The sequence below is a fragment of the Manis javanica genome, chromosome 10 (genome assembly GCF_040802235.1).
Source record: "Manis javanica isolate MJ-LG chromosome 10, MJ_LKY, whole genome shotgun sequence".
In the NCBI taxonomy this organism is placed as follows: domain Eukaryota; kingdom Metazoa; phylum Chordata; class Mammalia; order Pholidota; family Manidae; genus Manis; species Manis javanica.
Window position 1 is genome coordinate 30509961 of NC_133165.1, and position 18850 is coordinate 30528810.

At 44.2% G+C, this 18850-nt stretch overlaps 1 protein-coding gene and 1 non-coding gene across 14 annotated transcripts in view; both read right to left on the reverse strand.

The window, feature by feature from the left end:
- TRRAP (transformation/transcription domain associated protein) overlaps positions 1-14454 on the reverse strand; it is a 117745-nt gene extending 103291 nt beyond the window's left edge. For 10 of the 13 annotated variants that reach the window (XM_073215063.1, XM_073215071.1, XM_073215073.1 and 7 more), the window contains exons 1-8: positions 14304-14454; positions 12073-12233; positions 11493-11542; positions 6074-6184; positions 4981-5085; positions 3967-4050; positions 2797-2853; positions 889-1014 (exon numbers count right to left, since the gene is read on the reverse strand). In XM_073215063.1, coding sequence (XP_073071164.1) covers positions 889-1014; positions 2797-2853; positions 3967-4050; positions 4981-5085; positions 6074-6184; positions 11493-11542; positions 12073-12172 — 633 coding nt within the window. In that variant the 5' untranslated portion in view covers positions 12173-12233; positions 14304-14454. The other 3 variants (XM_073215062.1, XM_073215070.1, XM_073215072.1) reach the window with 3 other exon arrangements.
- Positions 11625-11800, reverse strand: LOC140844118 (small nucleolar RNA ZL1). Its single transcript, XR_012122371.1, has one exon. It is a non-coding gene; the product is annotated as a small nucleolar RNA ZL1 (small nucleolar RNA).
- Positions 14455-18850: the final 4396 nt, after the last annotated feature.

Below are 18850 nucleotides of genomic sequence, written 5' to 3' on the forward strand. Positions count from 1 at the left end.
ATCCAAAGGTATTTATAAACGGAAAGTGTTTACAGTAAATCTAAGAAAAAATTTAATAGTCTCATGTAAAAAGTCGTAACACAGGTAAGGAAAATGTCAGACTCAAAATAAATGGACAATGGCCATGAACAGACAACAGAAAAAGAAACGAAGCCTGATAAACAGAAAACAAGCGGCCGATTCAGGACGGGTGAAGGGTGGAAGCTTCATTCACAATGTAGTTCTTGTTTATCCTAGCGCAGATGGAAATATTCTGCAAAACCATTTCAGTAAAACAAATGCAGACAATATTCTTAACTCAAGCATAAAAATGTAGCCATTAATAAATGCCCAGTATACATTATGTGGCAGATACTTCAAACACATTACCTGCAGACAATACCTACCTTCACAAGGTTCCAGGAGGCAGGTTTTTACATATGGAGAGGAAAAATATGGTCAGAGCAAAGGTTCATGAACTTCCCTACATTTAGAAAATACAAATGGTGGTGCTGGACACTGTCCCTGGGCCCACACTCTCAGGCACTGCCTTACGAATTTCTATGTAGTATAAAGGGCCTTCACTAACGTCAAAGCTAAGGATGGAACGGAGGTCCCCCAGCCTGCTCAGCTGCTCTTTCCAACAGGTGATTCCAGATTTCCACTATAGTTTTATCTTTCTATCTTTGCATCAGCGGTGAGCAACTGCTCACTTCTGCCACTTCCAGACTGCACAGTGTCAGCGATGCTTCTCGTGCACATGCATGTGTGATAATCTCCAATGTCTCCAAGTGTTTTAAAAAAGAACAGTGAAAACAAGTGGCCTGAAAAGTCAGTATCTTAATTTTTCCTTTACCAAGTATAGGAGGCATGGGTAAGAACAAAGTGAAGTAACTAAAAAGCACGTACTGTCCTCGTCTCGCTGTCCTCACGCTCAGGATTGACCTTCACAGCAACTGTTGTGATCATACCAACCATTTCTGGGGCAGGGACCGTGTTCTCAGGGATCACCTGTGGGTTCTCAAAGTAGCGGTTCTACATAAAAGAAACAGAAGTTGTTTTTCCTAAAGTCAAACACAGTATTCCTTAATAAAACACACCCGACATGTGGTAGAAGAAACCAAACGTTCCGCAAGTTTATGCTGTGCCCGTCCCACAGTACCTCTTTATTCCCTTAAGGGTGACATGACAGAGATAGCAGTCTCCACCTCCAACCACAGAAAACAAAAACCTGACCCCAACATTTTCTACTGATAAACATGAAATGCACTATCACATGCCATCACTACCTCAGTGAGGCCGGGGACAATGCACCCCTGCTGCAGGGACAAGAGACAAGGCACTAGGCCACTGAATGAACTTTCCAAACTGTCTCCAAAGTAAAAATCAAAGACAGGAACAAAAGCAAAGCACACAGATATTTTTAAAAGCCAAGACCTCCCTGCCATCCTCAGCTCTCAATGGAATCTAGGTGTCAGCAAGACAGCTTCTTAGGAAAAAGCAGCTCTAAGGCTCTAACTGAAATGGTAGGTGACAGGACTTGATAACTCAGAACACAATGTTATGTTTTATGCATTCTTAGCAGATTAAAATCTTTAAAATAAAAGGAGTCAATTTTACCACATGTGAACTACAAAAAATTACTTCAAAGCCTAAATAAATCTTTAAAATACAGGCATACCTCAGATATATTGTGGGTTCGGCTCCAGACCATCACAATAAAGCAAGTCAAATGAATGTTTTGGTTTCCCACTGCATATGTAAGTTATGTTTATACTACACTGTAGTCCATTAAGTGTGCAATAGCATTATACATTAGAAAAAATGTATATACCTTATTTCAAAAATACCTTACTGCAAAAAATGCTAACCACCATCTGAGTTTTCAACAATTAGAAATCACTGATCACAGATAACCATAACAAATACAATGAAAAATCTTGATATACTATAAGAATTACTAAAACATGTCAAAGACATGAAGCGAGCAAACGCTATCAGAAAAAAAGCATGACAGACTTGTTCAATATAGGATTGCTACGGACTTCACAGATTTTGTAAAAAATGCAGTTATCTGCAAAATGCAAAAAAGTATAATGAAATAGGGAATGCCTGTAAAAGCCCTGACACAGAAACAGACTTAAGCACAGTGACTTTTACCAAACCATTCTTTGTGATAGTAGAGAACTAGGAAAAACAGCAAGAGGACAATGGTCAACGTACATGCATGTGATAGAAAATTATGGGGTTGTTAAGAATTCTGACTGCCAGAAAAAGTCTCGGGAGATTTCCAAAGGTAACAGCAATTCCTTCTATTAAGTGAGAACACAATGAGGAAGAGACGCCCCTCTTCTACTCCACATATGTTCACACTGACGGCCCTGCCTGGAAAGAGCCCTTTCAATATTGGGAAGAATTTGAATGACAGGGAAAGATGCTGAGAGTGTACACCACCTCCCCAAAAAGGCTTCAAGATTGTGAGTGCAATCATCCTTAAAAAGCACTAGGTGAAAAGCACAACACAACCGCAATGTCCATGGTTGCTTACAAATTAGAGTTTGGATGATCTTCTGGTTTTTATGCAAAATTTCTACAATAAGAACATATAGCTCTGATGCCAAAAATAAAGTATTTAATCTAAACAGTGGAACCAAAAGAACTCATTTTTTAAATGGTTGATTTATATTCCAACCATTACTAAACATGTCTCATTCCAAAATTGGTATTCTCCCAATTATTCCTCCAAGCCAACTGTTCCAAATTCCCTTCCAAATGGGAAAGTAATAAATATAAGTTCAAATGATATTAAAAACATACCACTACTTTTGGAAGCTCCTTGTAAATCTGTTTCACAAAATCCAAAAAATGATGAATCTGCAAAGTAGAAGGAAGATATTTATAAACAGAAAATGCTTACAATAAATAACAAAGGTGTTAACAGTTTTAATACACAGAACTCATACAACAAGACCAAGGTCAGACTCAAAATACAAATAGGCAATGAAGGAAATATAAAGGACTGACAGGCAAGAAACAAGTTTCTAATTCGGGAAGAGCAAAGGAATGGAAATTATAATAAATGCTACTTTTTACCTTTCAAAAAGTACTAAGAGTGCACTGAGATGGGCAAGCTCATACACAACCAAAAGAAGCACAAATGGAGGCTAGAACCTTTCTGGAAACCCACTGATCAATACCTATCAGCAGCACTAAAATATTTAACACCTTTGACTTGGTAATTCTACTTCAACACACCCAGCCTATGAAATAATTTGGACTGCACACAAGATGTTTAGTATTAGTAAAAAAAGTTTTGAGATGCCTTAAATATCCAAAAATAAGGAATACCATAATAAAGAATATTTTGCCTCCATTAAAAATTATAAAGAATTTTTTATGATTGGGAAAACATATAATGTGAAGGGAAACAAAATACAAAATGTCATATGCAGTACTATTACAATTATGTAGAAAACATACACAAGGTGGGAAGAGCAAAAGGGAATCAAGACATTAAAGATAGAAATTCTACTTCACACTTACACTTTTAATTTCTAAATAATCTGCAACAGGCCATCTACTAAGATTATCATCAGAAAAGATATTATCTTAATTGTGGCTAACATAGTATATATGTAATGCTTATTGTGTGGATGCCAATCACTCTAAGAACTTTGCCTTTTATATTTAATTTGTCAAGCAACCTTTTGGATGTACTGTGATTGCCCCCATTCATGGAAAAGACTCCAAAGTCAAGGGGCTCACCCAGGATCACTGCTACTCAACTGCAGAGCTGCGATTCAAACCTTGAGACCTGAAAATACCAGAACCGCCCCAACAGCCACGTCACTGCTAAGCCCATCAAGAATTTCCCCCAACTTAGGCTGTATTTTCTTGAAATGTGTCTGTCAATTCTAAAAGAGTAAAAAATTCACACAAAGCAACTTGCTGACATGCTTTATAAAAGCTATGAGGATATACACTTACTTCCTGTGTGATGGGAGGTCGGAACTGTTTGTGCAGCTCAATAATTATTCTTAAACAAATAAGAACGTTTTCTTCATTCTCCGTCTTGAAAAAAAAAAGCATTTAGAAAAGAATTACACTTCTGAGGTTACTTCACTCTAAAGATTAAAGGCTATTTTCTCAGCATTTTCCTGGATATACCCCCTCCATCATACGCTGAATGTTCATGAATCCAGAGAGCACTGCTGTCCCAGGAGCTTTCATTCTTTGGTGGACCATCCCAAGGACACCCCACCAGTAAGTTCTGGGGGGTGACACTCTGACAGGTGAGTAACTGGCAGTTCGGGAAAATCACACCATGAACTGAGGTCTTAATGGCCCAACTGACACCCTCCATTGCTTGAAAATAATGCTAGAAGAACAAACAATTGTTGAGCACCTACTGTCTACTGGACCCTGTACTAAACAATTTACAAACACTGAGTAAGGGGTGCCTGGGAGGAAGCTAAGTTTGGAGAAGGTAAGCAACATGGCTGACACTGGTATAGCTAACAAATGGCAGAGCCAGGAGCTGAATTCAACTCTATTCCCCTCCAAAGCTCATCTTCCTAAGGGACTCAGAAACACAACAGAATTCTAAACACATGAGGATCAGGAACAGCGAGAACACAATTTCAGAGGTTAGATGGATTCACCCCAAGAATTTGAGAAACCCCTTATGAGTATCTACTGTGCTCGACACACACAAAACTAGAAAACTCAAAGCCAAAGAACCCTGTCCTCTGAGTCTGTGGACCACCACTCAACTCACTTTCAAAGATTTTCACTATCTAGTCAATTCCCCAGTGACTCAAATTGATCTTCAATTAATAATTTTTCTTAGTAATTTGATTGGTAAAATGGTTTATTAAGAAAATTTTTACTTATGAGAATCATGTTTAGTGAAAGGGAAATAAATAGTTGCATTAATACTAGATTAAGAAAATCACTGAAAGTTTTGAATGTGGCTAAATTATGAGAATTCTCAAAGGTTACCTCTAAAAAACGGAACATCACAGACAGAACATTCTTTGTATGAGGACGGAGATGTTCATTGGTTGGTATTCTATGAATTATTTCAAGTACTAGCTTCCGCAATTGCTGGCAAAGAAAAATAAAAAAATGTAAATATAAAATCCTTCCAAGAGCCCCACAGTAATTCTTTCATGCATCTGCCAAGGGTCACACGCTGTCTGCAGCCAGGCACTGGCATATACCCCCATATACAACAAGAGGGATCCCATTTAGGAAGAATCCTGTAAATAATTTAAATGTAAACCCAAGTAGGTACTGCAAACCATCACTTTCAACATTTCTACAAATGTGTGCCAAATCCACCAAGTCAAATTGGTCCTCTTTTGCAACTTATCGGTATTTCTAGTGGAAGGACACGAGTGTAGGAATGTGGAGTGGATTTAAGACAAAAGAGCAAAGCACAAATGGAACTTGGTTTGAGCTCTCCCTTCACAATTTCAATTTAACCCCTATAATGCCCTCCAATTACCCAAGGGCTAATTATATCACAAGCTAAGTTATCATGAATCTATGGAGCAGACAACTAAAAGGGAGGCTGACTGTGTATCTTGAACTGATATGGCAAAAAAATGCTTTATTTAGCAAGGAGCTTTCACTGGCATTACGGTAATCATTTTTTTAAGAGCTACTTTTCAGACATACATGATCAAAGTTATAGGGAAAAAATGGCATCACGGAACTGTTTTCTAAAATGATCAAGGCGGGAGGGAGAGCAACCAGTGCAACGCCGGCCATGTGGAGCTGGGCAATAGGTAAGGGGAGGGGTCATCAAACTAGTATTCCTTCTTTTGTATGTATTTGAATTTGTCTATAATAAATAGTATATACACACATTACCAGCCGGCAAATATGAGTGATTTAAATAAATACCAAGATAAAATAAAACCAAGACATTTAACTGAGAAGGAAATGGTCTTGGACAAAGTTATCCTTATGTGATAAAACCTCTCACATTTAAAGTGGAACTGTAAGTTTTCTGAATTGTTTTAATTCATAAATGCTTGTAATCCTACATGACATTTTTTTCCCTCCCTGATAGTTTTGAAAAGATTACCTGGGCTGGTTTCTCCTGAAGAAATTGAACTTCTCCATCTTGAAGAAATGTAAGAAATCGAGGGATGATATGTTCCAGGAACGTGGAATATTGAGGAGATGACGTTACATTCTGATTATGCAAAAATAAAAGAAAACCCCATGAAGTTTGGGTATATAATTTCAAGTTCACATATTGTAATAACCTCAAGAAAATATGAAGCATTTTAGCAGTCAATAATTTTTAATATTTTAAAGATGTTTTAGTGACCATATAGTTTTAAGTAAACTAGGATGACTGTTGTTTCTGAAATCCAATTCGAGAGAACTAAATGCTAAAATTTACTATTAAAACGCGATATTCTAACACTGTGGAAAATGTTGAATCTGGGCCTGCTTTACACTGGTTCTGCTACAGTCAAGCATGGGACCTCTGGGAAGTCATTTCACTTCTAGATCATACCTTCCTCATCTGAAAATGAAGAGCCTAAACAAGCTGCTACCTTTTTCCAATCTACAACTCCAATTTACTGGAGCTATACTACTTAGATTATACTCTAATCCAGTCTTTATCCCAGCACTGATTTTGTAAGGACAGGAAATGAAACTACATTTGTGAGATGGTTAGTAGTGCAGTTTCTGGACCCCACATAGGAAGTGCAAACCTGTGCCTCAGTGTCCCCACCTGCTAAGTGAGCATAATATTATTTCCTGCCTTATGTAATCATGTGAAGATTACATGAGATAAATGTTAGCTTACAACAGTGTCCATGGTAGACACTCAACAGACATCACCTGATATTGGTACCAAAGCAGCTGGCCACTAAATACTGTGCCAGTTGCCCATGTTCCTTTCCACTCCACCCTCACCACCACCGTAAAGTAAGTATTAGCTCCATTGCACAGATAAAAAAAGAGGCTCCAAGAAGCCAAAAAACCTGTGGACATTAATGGGTAAATGTTGGAAGTGGATTCAAATCAAGTGTCCCTAACACCCAAGGCCTTTCCCCTTTTAAGGCCTCACTTGCTCACTCAGCAAATATTTACTGAGCTCCTATCATGTGCCCAAAGGATAAAATAATAGAGAAAGTAGATACAATTCATGCCCTCAGAGATGGGGAGGTGGTCATGTCGTGGGGAAGTCAGATATCAAGAGAAGAACAGTACAGAATTACAGTGGGGGAGGGGCCCTGGCGGACAAGAGAACATCTAACAATAGGACATACAGTACTGGATAAACTACCAGCAGAGAATGTCTTCCTGAAGAAGTGATGTTTACCGAAACCTAAAAGGCCAGTGGTAGTTAACCATACAGAAAAGAAAGTTCTAAGTAACACACAAACAGACACACAGCTATGAGAACCCATGAGTGTAGAAGGCACTAGAAAAGTTCAGTACGGCAGGGAAGGGGGAGTCAGAGAGAGGAGTTCAGCTCTTACTGTCAAGTCTGACCAGCCAGGGAGACAAGGCAACTGGGCAGTTAAATATGAGTGTCTGTACCTCCAGACACTGATCTGGGCTGAAAATAAAGTTTGGGGCTGTCTGTCATATAAGGTAATCTTAGAAGAGGAGTCTATAAAGGAAGAGAGAAAGAAACAGGCAAAAACCAGAAGACTGATGGTACCACAAGGGCAAAGAAAGAAGAGAAATTCTTGGAACATGCATCTGTGCATGAGCACCCCTGGGCCAACCAGGTGCAGAGTTCTGGGGGCTCCACCCACACACAGTGCTGTGAGGGGAGCATGCGCAGAGCACCACAGCCTCTCCCCTATGCAGGCTGCGAATACACTATGGGCAAGAAATCCCCAAAGCTTAAGCCTTTTTATGAAATACCCACATTCAAGGATTCAAGGAAAACGGGAGTAAGATTCGTGATGGAACATTATCAAAGTTATCAAGAAATCAAGTTAGTGTACACATAAACTCATACCAACCACTGATTCCACAGCCTTCAAAACATCTGGGCTTCAAAGTTCTCATTAAAAAAAATTCACTCAACAGATTTTCCAGTTATTCTGCCAGTATTTCAACTCAACCCCCAGCCTTTGGATCCATATGAACCTTTCAAGTGATGTTAGACTTGAAGGTTTCTTTATTTTCTGGGCAGAATGATGGCCCAAATGACATCTACTTAGCCCAGAATTTTATTCCTAAGAGGTTAAAAAAATGAATTCCGATGACTCCTGAAACCATGGGGATTTTTTTTTTTTTAATTCACTCACTTCATTCAAATATTTTCTGGGGTGGCATTGGTGGTGTTTCAGAATTACTGATGGTCATTCTATGTAATTCCATGGTCTGTTCGATTATTTCCTCCCCCAGTTTTGGGAAGTTTTCAGCAATTATTTCTTCAAAGAGACTTTCTATCCCTTTTCCTCTTTCTTCTTCTTCTGGTACCCCTATAATACGAATATTATTCCTTTTGGATTGGTCACATAGTTCTCTTAGTGTTGTTTCATTCCTGGAGATCCTTTTATCTCTCTCTATGTTAGCTTCTATACGTTCCTGTTCTCTGGCTTCTATTCCTTCAATGGCCTCTTGCATCTTATCCATTCTGCTTATAAATCCTTCCAGGGATTGTTTCACTTCTGTGATCTCCTTCCTGACATCTGTGATTTCCCTCCAGACTTCATCCCATTGCTCTTGCATTTTTCTCTGCATCTCATCCCATTGCTCTTGCATTTTTCTCTGCATCTCTGTCAGCATGATTTTTATTTTGAATTCTTTTTCAGGGGGACTGGTTAGGTCTGTCTCCTTCTCAGGTGTTGTCTCTGTGATCTTTGCCTGTAGTTTTGCCTTTTCATGGTGATAGAGATAGTTTGCAGAGCTGGTACGAGTGACTGCTGGAAGAGCTTCCCTTCTTGTTGGTTTGTGGCCTTCTTCTCCCCCTTCGCAAGGCGCTGGGTTCTTGCAGGTGTGGATGTGGTCTGGATGTTGTCCTGTGTCCTCTGGTCTCTATTTTAGGAAGAGTTTTCTTTGTTATATTTTCATAGATCTATGTGTATTTGGGAGGAGATTTCCACTGCTCTACTCACACCGCCATCCTGGCTCTGCCCTGATGGTCATTCTAGTATTTAATTATTTGAAGGACTTAAGTCATCTGAAGTACATGTTTATATCATATAATTTCAAAAGTCACTATTTGGAAAAGTCCCAAGGATACTGCTTCACCAACTTTTAATTCTGCTCATTTAATCAGTGCATCCGAGACCAAAGCCGAATAAACTTGCTACCTGCCAGACACACTCACTACAGTCCCATCCCTGCTCTCAGGGGCATGGTGCATGTGCGTGCTCTTGCTGATTTCAGCATCTCAAGCCTGCTAGGGCTGTGGTTCTCTACCATCAGTTCTTTCAATAAAACACAGAATGCTGGCCTATCCTGTTCTACTTCCCACCTCTTCTTATAGTTTCTTCTTAACAGCTTGTGTTAGCAGCTTGGGCAGAAGAGAAAGCTCTTTAGCTCAATCCCTAAATACCTCTGGGTTTTTTTTCCAACTCAGTTCAAGGCAACAAGTCCTTGAAAATGTCTCCCTAAAAGAAAATAAACAAAAAATCTGCACCAAATGAAAATATTATCTATCACTCAGATAGTAGGGTATCCAATTCAATCCTACTAGCATTTATTTAATGTTTCTAATTCAAATGACTATGCCAGAAGCTAGGAAACATTTTATCTTTGTTCTTTTTTCATTTCGTTCTTTGTTCTTTGTTCATTTTATCATTTGTTCTTAATCATACTAACTGTAAGAAGGGCTTTATTATCCTCAGACAAAATAAGTGATGTGACTTTCCCTTCAGTATGAGACTAAGGGACCCAGACTAACCATGAAGTTGGACAAAATATGAGAAAACGTTTTTCAGGGGCTGCATAAGAGGCAGTGCAAGACCATGATCTCCAGGAAAAGGGGGATTCACGAGCCAAGCCCCAAACCCACACCTCTCTGCCTAGGTACGATATCCAGAGTGGGACTCAGCAGGCTGTCACCCAAGGAGAGCATCGTAGTCCTGCTGTGCTGAGGTGCAAACACCAGAGTCTGAGGCAGCTGAACTAGCTGGTATCTGCAGGGCAGAGGCCCAGAGAAAAGGGAACTACAGAATGGAGGTGGGGATGGTCTCCCATGAGTCCCTGAAGCCTTGACTGAGGGCTGGGCTGTACATACAGGTAAGGTAAGACCACCTGAAGCTCACCAGAGAGTGGCAGCCTTGGGCTCAAGAGTTGAGCAGAGATATCAGAGGTCTAGCTTGCTGTCGGGATATTGGGGTTACAGCCTCACCACAGTGCAAAGACTTTCTGAACACCTCAAGAACACCCCAGACATCTAACTGAGGAAGGACTATGCCCTAAAGAAAGGCCTATTCTAGACTGGTTCCAACAAACCCTAACATCAACTTCTGATGAGATTCACGGGGAGGCAGAGCTCGAAGGCTGAATTCCACCAAATCAGAAGGACTTGGGAAACACACATCCCCTCCATACACAGCAGAAATCCAAGCCTCACAAGTTCAATGAGATCACCCAACAACAGAACTGCCTCCTACAATAAAAGTATCAACACTCTTCAGAGGGAGATAACAGAATCCAGAGTCCCTACATTTCATGCCTGACGTTCTGTATACAACCAAACAGTGCTGGACATGCAAAGAAGCAGGATGTGACTCATAATCAACAGAAATTGACCTTCATATAGCCCAAATGTTGGATTTAGTGAAGACTAAACCAGTCATATCTTTGAAAAATAAAATATTGTCTTAATATATAATAGGGAATCTCTACAGAAAAGTGAAATCTATAAAAAAGAAGAACCAAATGGAAATTCTGGAATTAAAGGACAATAACTGAAATTTTCAAAATTTGGAAATGTAAGATGAAATTCTAAAACATCCCAGCCAATTGGAGATAACAAAAACATAATGAACCTGAAGACAGAGAACAGAAATTATCCAATCTAAAGAACAAGGAAGAAAAAAAATTGAAGAAAACTGAACAGAGTCTAGGGACCTCTGGGGTGATAAAATTTCAGAACATGAGGCCCAGAAGAGAGAAACTACTTCATCAAGGTCCCAGAAGTTATAGCAGAGCCAGAACTGACATCTAGCTCCCCATCACAGCAATGCACCACCTATTACCTAAACACATTACACTGGCAACCAAAGTGTGAGTGCATCCTGAAGGAATGTACCTGAGAGAGCTACCATATTTAAAAATGAAAAAAAATGTTCCAAAACTAAAGCAACACTCCTCAGCTGTTTGGGGATCACTATTGCTAGTGTGAAGAGGTTAGAAAACACTGCACAACTTGCAAATTTCAGTTTTGACATACAAGAAATTACATTAACAAAGATGACAGTTTTTTACCTACTAGTAAAAAAACTGACAGAGAAACAACAGGAATGCAGATGTACTGACCTCAAAATGAAAATAGAACATGAAGCTCATACCTCAAAATTTTCACTGACTTCTTGCATCATTTTTAACTTTGTCTCATCAGCTGTAAATGGCAAAACAAACCAATGGGTAATTGAAATTATGTTCACAATGTTCCTAAAATTACTGGATTTAATAAACTAGGAGAAGCAATCAGATCTTATCAGTTTGACTGTCATGGTCCATAGAAAGCACCTAAGTAGTTCCCTACAACCAGTCACACACATTCACATTCCCAGACATACGTGTGCATGCACACACACGCACATTCCCAGACATACGTGTGCATGCACACACACACGCACACACATTCACATTCCCAGACATACCTGTGCATGCACACACACACACATACGCACATTCACATTCCCAGACATACGTGTGTGCGTGTGCACACACACACACACACACACACACACACAGGTGCCTCTTCAGGGCTCCAGCCAGTAATGCTCATCACTTTGCTTCTCCACCAGGCAGACAAAGGGGATATTAGGATAAAAGTTAATGTTACTATTTATTTCAATGTGCATGTACAACATCTGAACTGAGGTCTCATTTAAGTATTTCTGAAGACAAAAAGGATCGACTCACGTGTATTTACATCTGTAAGGGCGGCCACAAACTGAAGATATTTTTTCATCAGAGTGGTTTGGTCAACCACCGTGGCCCCTTGTGTTGCAACGAATGCCATTTTTCTTTTGAGCTGGTTTGTTTCTCAAGAGAAAAGTATCGGGTCCATGAGCTCCCCTGGCCTGTGAAAAGCAGCATATGGTTAACCAACTTATTCAGAGTGTAGGCTCACAATCTTTATGAAAATCTTACCTGAGTGCCTACACTAACCTAAATATTTTTGCATTAATCCAGAATACAACATTCCCTCTGCTTTTCTGAAAATTTACTTAAATCCATTTTGTTTCTAAATTTCTAAACATGATTTGTATACAGATACTTTTCTTTCCTAATTTTCTTTTTTTCCCCTAGGCCAGGAGTTGGAAAACTCTCTGTAAAGTGCCAGATAATAAATATTTTAGTCTCTGTGATCTCTGTCACAACTAATCTCTGTTGTAGCCAAAAAACAGCCATTGACAATATGTAAATGAATGAGCATAGCTGTGATGCATAAACTTTATGGACACTTAAATCTGAATTTCATATATTTCTCCAGTGTCTTGAAACATCATTCTTTTTACTTTTTCCCAACCATCAAAAAATGTAAAAACCACCCTTAGTTCATGAAAGCTTTATAAAAGCAAGCAGCAGACTGGATTCGGCAACTTCTAACCTAGGCGATTGGTTCTCAAACTTCAGTGTGCATTAAGATCTGCAGGTGCCAAAGTTGCCTTCCAAGCACCACCTAGAGACTAGTTCAGTGAGCGACCAGGAAGCTGTAAATTTTGTTTGCAGCTGGCACAGAGAAGACAAGTCACAAAATGCTCCTTCAATGAATAAATGCTGCAGGTTGTTGATGACCATATGTTAATTGCCTCTCCAGGCTAACAGACACAGGAGACTTGGATTTTATTTTGAGAGCCCTCAAAAAAGTGGTGAACCTGTGAAATTGCTTTTACCCATCTTTCTTGTCTATATGACTGCTTCATTTCACTCTGTCTTAAGAGGCAATTTCTCGACTTTTCTTCGTTCTTCAACACACACACTAATAGCTCTTCTGCAAGCGTTCCAATGGCCCTCCCTGCCCATGCACTCCCTTGCAGCTCACACTTCTGCCCCAAGTGGTGGGGACGCCCTTGGCCACAAAGCCCCATCTGGCCACTCGAGTCACCAGAAGCACTTCTCCCAGGCAGAGAGGGTTTCCACGGCTATACTGTTCCAGCACGGCCCCCAGAAGGTCCACTCCCCTGGCTCAACTCAGGCCAAGCAGTAATGAGACCAAAGGGAGGGATTCTACTAACTCAGCCGCTTGACGCGCCTACTGCTTCCTCTTTCAGGTCACACTCCCGCCTCCAAACACCGAAGGCCCCCCATCTCCACCCCTGGGCACCCGAGACTCTGGGTCACAGCCTCTCACTGCCTAAGAAACTTCTGGGCGTGCCCCCCTGTTCACCGAGGTCGCCAACCCTTCCATTTCCCGGGGCCCCGAGAGGCCAGGCTCCGCTTCCGCAGGTCTTGGGGGACCCCTTCGGAGTGAAAACGCCCCATCACGCCCTTCTGCTGGGGGACAGCTCGCAGACCCCGCAGGCTGAGAACCCAGGCCTGGATTCCGTCGAGCCCCGGCGTCCCGGCCCAGATGGGAAGTCGGAGCAGGCACCGGGCCCCGGCCGCCGGGGGACAAACGGTCCCGCCGTCCCGCCCGCCCCGAGGCGGCGCCGCCGGGCCAGAGAGGGCGCTGTTGCCTCCTCTACCTTGCTCTCCGTGCCCGACCGGGCGAGCCAGGTGCCTGCGTGGAGGCCGAGAGGTTCCAGGCTGGCCCGGGGCGCCTCCGGAGGAATGGGGCCCCAACCGCACTCTCTATTTCCCAGTGCCCAAACGGACCCCCGCTTCCATCCTTTTGTCACGGCCCCGGGCACCCAGCGCCCGCCCGCCAGGCCATGCTACGGCGAGCGCCGAGGGCCAATTCCCGCGCCGCCGGCCCTCCGCTTCCCAAAGCTCCTCGGCTCGGAGGCGGCGGCGGTTCAAGGGCCGCCGCCGGCCACTGCCAACCCCTGCCGCCCCGGCTGGGCACCGGTGGGGAGCAGGGGGAATCCAGAGCTCCCGGAGCCTCTCTCCATCGCTCCGCGGAGCCGCAGAGGCCTCTCCACGCCCGTGCTCGCCGCGCGCTCCTGCCGGGGCCATTCCGCCGCTCCCCCACGCCTGCCGGTGCTTACCCCGACCTCGCGGCCGGCCTCCCGCAGCTCAGGCCCGCGGACCCCAGCGAGGCTCTCGCAGCCGCTGCTACCACCACCACCACCACCGCAACCGCGCGCAGTCCCACCCCCGCTTAGTGCGGCCGCGCCCCGCCGCCCGAGAAATAGTCCCCGGCGCACCGCCCCCAAGTGGGTGCGGCCTGGGCGGGAGCGGGAGGGACGTCGCGGCCCGCGTGGACCCGCCCGGCCCTTTAAACCTCCGCCCTCCGGGTCGGGGTGGCAGGCAGGTGCTTGGTTTTGGGGCTCCTACCCAAATCTCGCAGGAGCCAGGCCCTGGGTGGGAAGGGGGGAGGGCCCCCCTCGAGGGCTGCTGCGGGCTGGGGGTGCCCGATGGGCTTTCTTAGCAGGCCGCTGGCGGGGGAAGAGTGCACCCCTGAGCTGAACGCAGCAGGCAGGGCGGGGTTTTCGCGCAGCCCGACCCCCGCCGTCTTGGGGTCCTACTTAACCCGCTCTAGGGAGACGAGGCAAGGGGGGGCCTTGGGAAAGCGAAGACTGGAGACCGAGTGAGACCCTGTAAGCAAAGGAAAGCCCTGGTGTTCTGCTCGGAGGCGGCCGGCCCAGTCAGTTGTTTTGCAGCTGCAAGACCCCTAAGCTGACCTACAGCAGACTGCTTTCTGTCTGCTCCTATCCAGCAGGCAGATGCCACCGGGCAGGCCAGAACAGTGATGAACCGTGGGGCAGAATGCTCTGAGGCCCAGGTGAGGTGTGGGCTGGACCAAGAGGCCCTGGAAGGGAAAAATACTGATGGGACTCACCTACAGACTCCACCAGTGAGTAATTGAATAGTGAGCTGCTCCTGGTAACCCATGGTTACCATGTTAGATGGACCGCGCATGAGTGATGGTCTGCCTCCACCACTACCAGGACCTGGCCCCACCTCCTACCTCTTCCTGCAGCCCCTACCTGATCCACACACGCCCAGCATCACTAACTCCAAAATCTTGTTTCCTTCCTAGACAGATCCATTTCACACCTTGTAAAAACAGAGCTTGTGACAACTGCAAGATATCCTGGAGGAAAGGTGCCCAGTTCAGGAGCATGTTCTTGCTGGTTTAATGTTGCCACTCATGAACCAGCCTCTGCTGAAGTGTTGGGATTGTAAGTGGACATATTTAATGCCAATTATTTCTACCCCAGGAGAAATAAAATGGGCCAGAATATCGTTCCTCCCATGGAAGAAGTTGCCACCTTGGAAGCAAAATCCTCTCTGCTCCTACCACCACCACTCCCCCAAAAAAGGAGGAGGTCTAAAGTTGGGAGCGGTTGAAAAATTTGAGACTTGGAATCAGTGCAGTGCTGGTTGTAGTTTAGTATTGTTTAGGGGGTGGAGAAAAAAGCAGCAGTTGACAAATCCTTTAATAAGCTTCAGCTTAACTGCATACAATAAAGACAGTTTGGCCTAGCCCTAACTTTGGGAAATCTCAATGCTTTCCATCCATCTAGCTTCTAGCAGAGTACCCAAAATACTACTAAATTTTTGCCTGTTTTCTTGTCTTTCCTGAATTAGAGGTCAGGACTGTATCAGCTTCATCCCTATCAGGTAAGTTAGATCACACCCCTCTACGTAAAACCCTCCAAAGACCTTTCAGCTCCTACTCATTCCCTGGCCCTGCACACCTTCCATGCTCCTTTGTGTTCTAGCCACAGTGGCCTCAGTGCGCCTCCTACCCACTGATGATCTTTACAGCCAGTTCTCCTGTTTGGGAAGATTTTCCCTCAGAAGCACAAAAGCTGACTTCTTGTCTTGTTGAACACAAATGTCCTTTTATAAAGGTCCAATGTAAGAAGACAATTGCCCCCATCCCGTCTCTCATAATAGTGAATTTTCCCCCAATAACTTCACAATCTGAAATTATTTATTCATTTATCATCTGTTTCCCTCCTAGAGGGTCAGCTTCTTTTCTGTCTTTACTAATGTTTTCCTGCTGGCATTGTCTTAGCCTCCTAGAGTTGCCATAACAAAATACTGCAGTCTGGATGGGCTAAACAGCAGAAATGTATTTCTCACAGTTCTGGGAAGTCCAAGATCAAGGTGCTGCCAAGGTAAGTTACATTCTGAACCCTTTTCTCTTGTGGGTGGGCTGTCATCTTGCTGTGTGCTCACATGACCTATTCTTTGTGCCCATGAAGAGAGAGAGGTCTCTGATGTCTGTTCCTCTTCTTATAAGGACACCTGATCTACTAGATTAAGACCCACCCTTAGAACCTCATTTAATCTTAATTACCTCTTTAAAGGGCCTATCTCCAAATGCAGTCATATTGAGGGTCAGGGCTTCAAAACATGAATTTCTCAAACAATTCAGTCCACACACAAATGTATAAATTTGTACCCTGTTTGGAATAATACTATGTGAACCCATAAAGCAGGGTCAGCTGGAACACTAAAAAGAAGAATGCAGGAACCCCCTCCTCAGGTGTTCAATCTTTTGAGCATGAGTAATTTGTACAGGTGATTTCTGCATGGAATGTGTCAGGTCACTAGGTCTCAGTCTGACCTTTTGAGAGCCCCCAAGAGGCCATCCCCCCTCCACTCTCCCCTGGTGTGCTAGAGTCCTTACCTTTATCTCACCTGTTGAGCTTCCTGGAGGCTGGCCCTAAGGGTTCCACCCCTGCAGAGGATCTCCTCTGTGATGAATTAATAATCCAGCATCTTATCCTCTCTAGGTCTCCTGTGGATTTCAGCAGGATGGTTGAGTGTCCTGACATCTAAGACTGCCAGCAGCCCTGGCAGAGCTGAGTCCCAAGCCTGGAATCATGGTAAACTAAACAAAGGGATCATGCAGAATTCCATTTTGCTCCCTCCAAGCTCATAGGATTTAGCTGCACAAGCTTCTCCAGAGCTGATCTGGGGTGATTGTTATCAGCTTAGCAACCCCTACTTCCCACACATTTCCAGTGTAGGACAGTGAGGAATGGTGGTAGGAATATTAACCCTGGGGCTGCTGCTGTCGTTCTCTTACCAAAGGGAGAACGACATGTAATCATTACACCTTGCTAGGACCAACATACCAACTAACCTACTTTAGAAAGATTTTCAGTGACAAGAATTAACTCCAAAACAGGTGCTGTGAGAGCCCAGAGGAAGGAAGGTTTCTGAGGAAGGTGACAGCTGTGGGGAATTTGGGACAAAAAAGACAGTAATTAGGCAAAGAGTTACCTCATCAGCTTCAGGATGGCCTTACAGGTGGCTTTGGTGACACAGATGACACTATCCAGAGTGTTCAGTGTAATAGTTACACATAAAAACCCCAATAAATCTGTGCATTTAGTACATTTTAAAAATCACTAACAACGAGACCTTTGAATAATGTTAAATAAATACTTAAAACTCAATTTATAACCTTAACATACTGTTTTCTTTTCAAGCACAATTTTCTTCTCAATTCCTGATGGACAAGCAAAACCTCCCAAGGCCTTAAGCAATTCTAATGATGAGAACCAACACTGACTGGGTGCTTAGTGTTCTGTGTGTGAACTCACTTCACCTTGACAACAGACTCATAGGGGAGGGATTATTTTTATTTCCATTGTAAAGAAAAGGGAACTGAGGCTCACCAGAGGGGAAAGTGACTTTCCCAAGGTCATAGCTCTCAGGGAGAATCCAGAGTCTCCTGTCTCCTGGTTTCTATGCTTGGTATTTGTCCCCACAGGGTAACTGATGCTCTGGGGAGTGACAGCTGTCAAGCACTTGTAACTTTTCTAAGGAGCTCACTCTGTTAGGGTGAGATAGCAGCTGGGGCCACGAGGGCCCATCCGTGGGGACGCCCACATCTGTCCCTGAGTCTTCTGTGCAGCAGGTCAGGCAACCATGGAGCAACCAACTCCTGCCTCTGGGTGGGGTCCCTCGTGGGCTACAGTGTAAAGTAGAGGCAGTGCTGGAACGAAGACCCGGGCAGCCAGTCTCTAAGGCCGGCCAGGCCCAGCCACCTTCTAGTAGGAAAGACGCACACTGCTCCCTTAGGGCAGATGGGAGCATCTGCTTAGGCCAAAGAGGGTCCAAGGAGCTGTCCCATCGCTCTTCACCGCCGTTGTCTGAGTCTCACAAGATCCTCAGTGTCAGCTGCTTCGCCATAGGCCCAGGTGTGACCACGAGCCCCATTTTACAGCAGACACGGAGAGAATAACTGAGGAATGAATGACATCTCAGTGCAGGGTCCCTGCGCTCAAGCCCCTCTCCCAGGAGGGGCATGGGGCGCTTTCAAGCGCTTTGTCCAGCGCCTGGCAACGGTGGGCACTCAGTATGAATGGAGAGCCGCATCTCCGAGTCGTGTGCGTCAAGAAGGCAGATGGCACCTGGAGAAGAACCCAAAGGGGCCTGCGCGCGGCTCTGCAGCGGCGTACGCGCCTCAAGGGACGCTGAGTCAGAGCCGGCAGGCGGGGACGCGGGGAGGGGGCGCGGACTGGAGGAGCGCGGAGCCGGGGAGGGGAGGGAGGGGAGGATTGCGGAGAGAGGAGGGGAGCAGTGAGGGGAGGAGAGGGGAGGGGGCGCGGACTCGAGGAGGGACGCG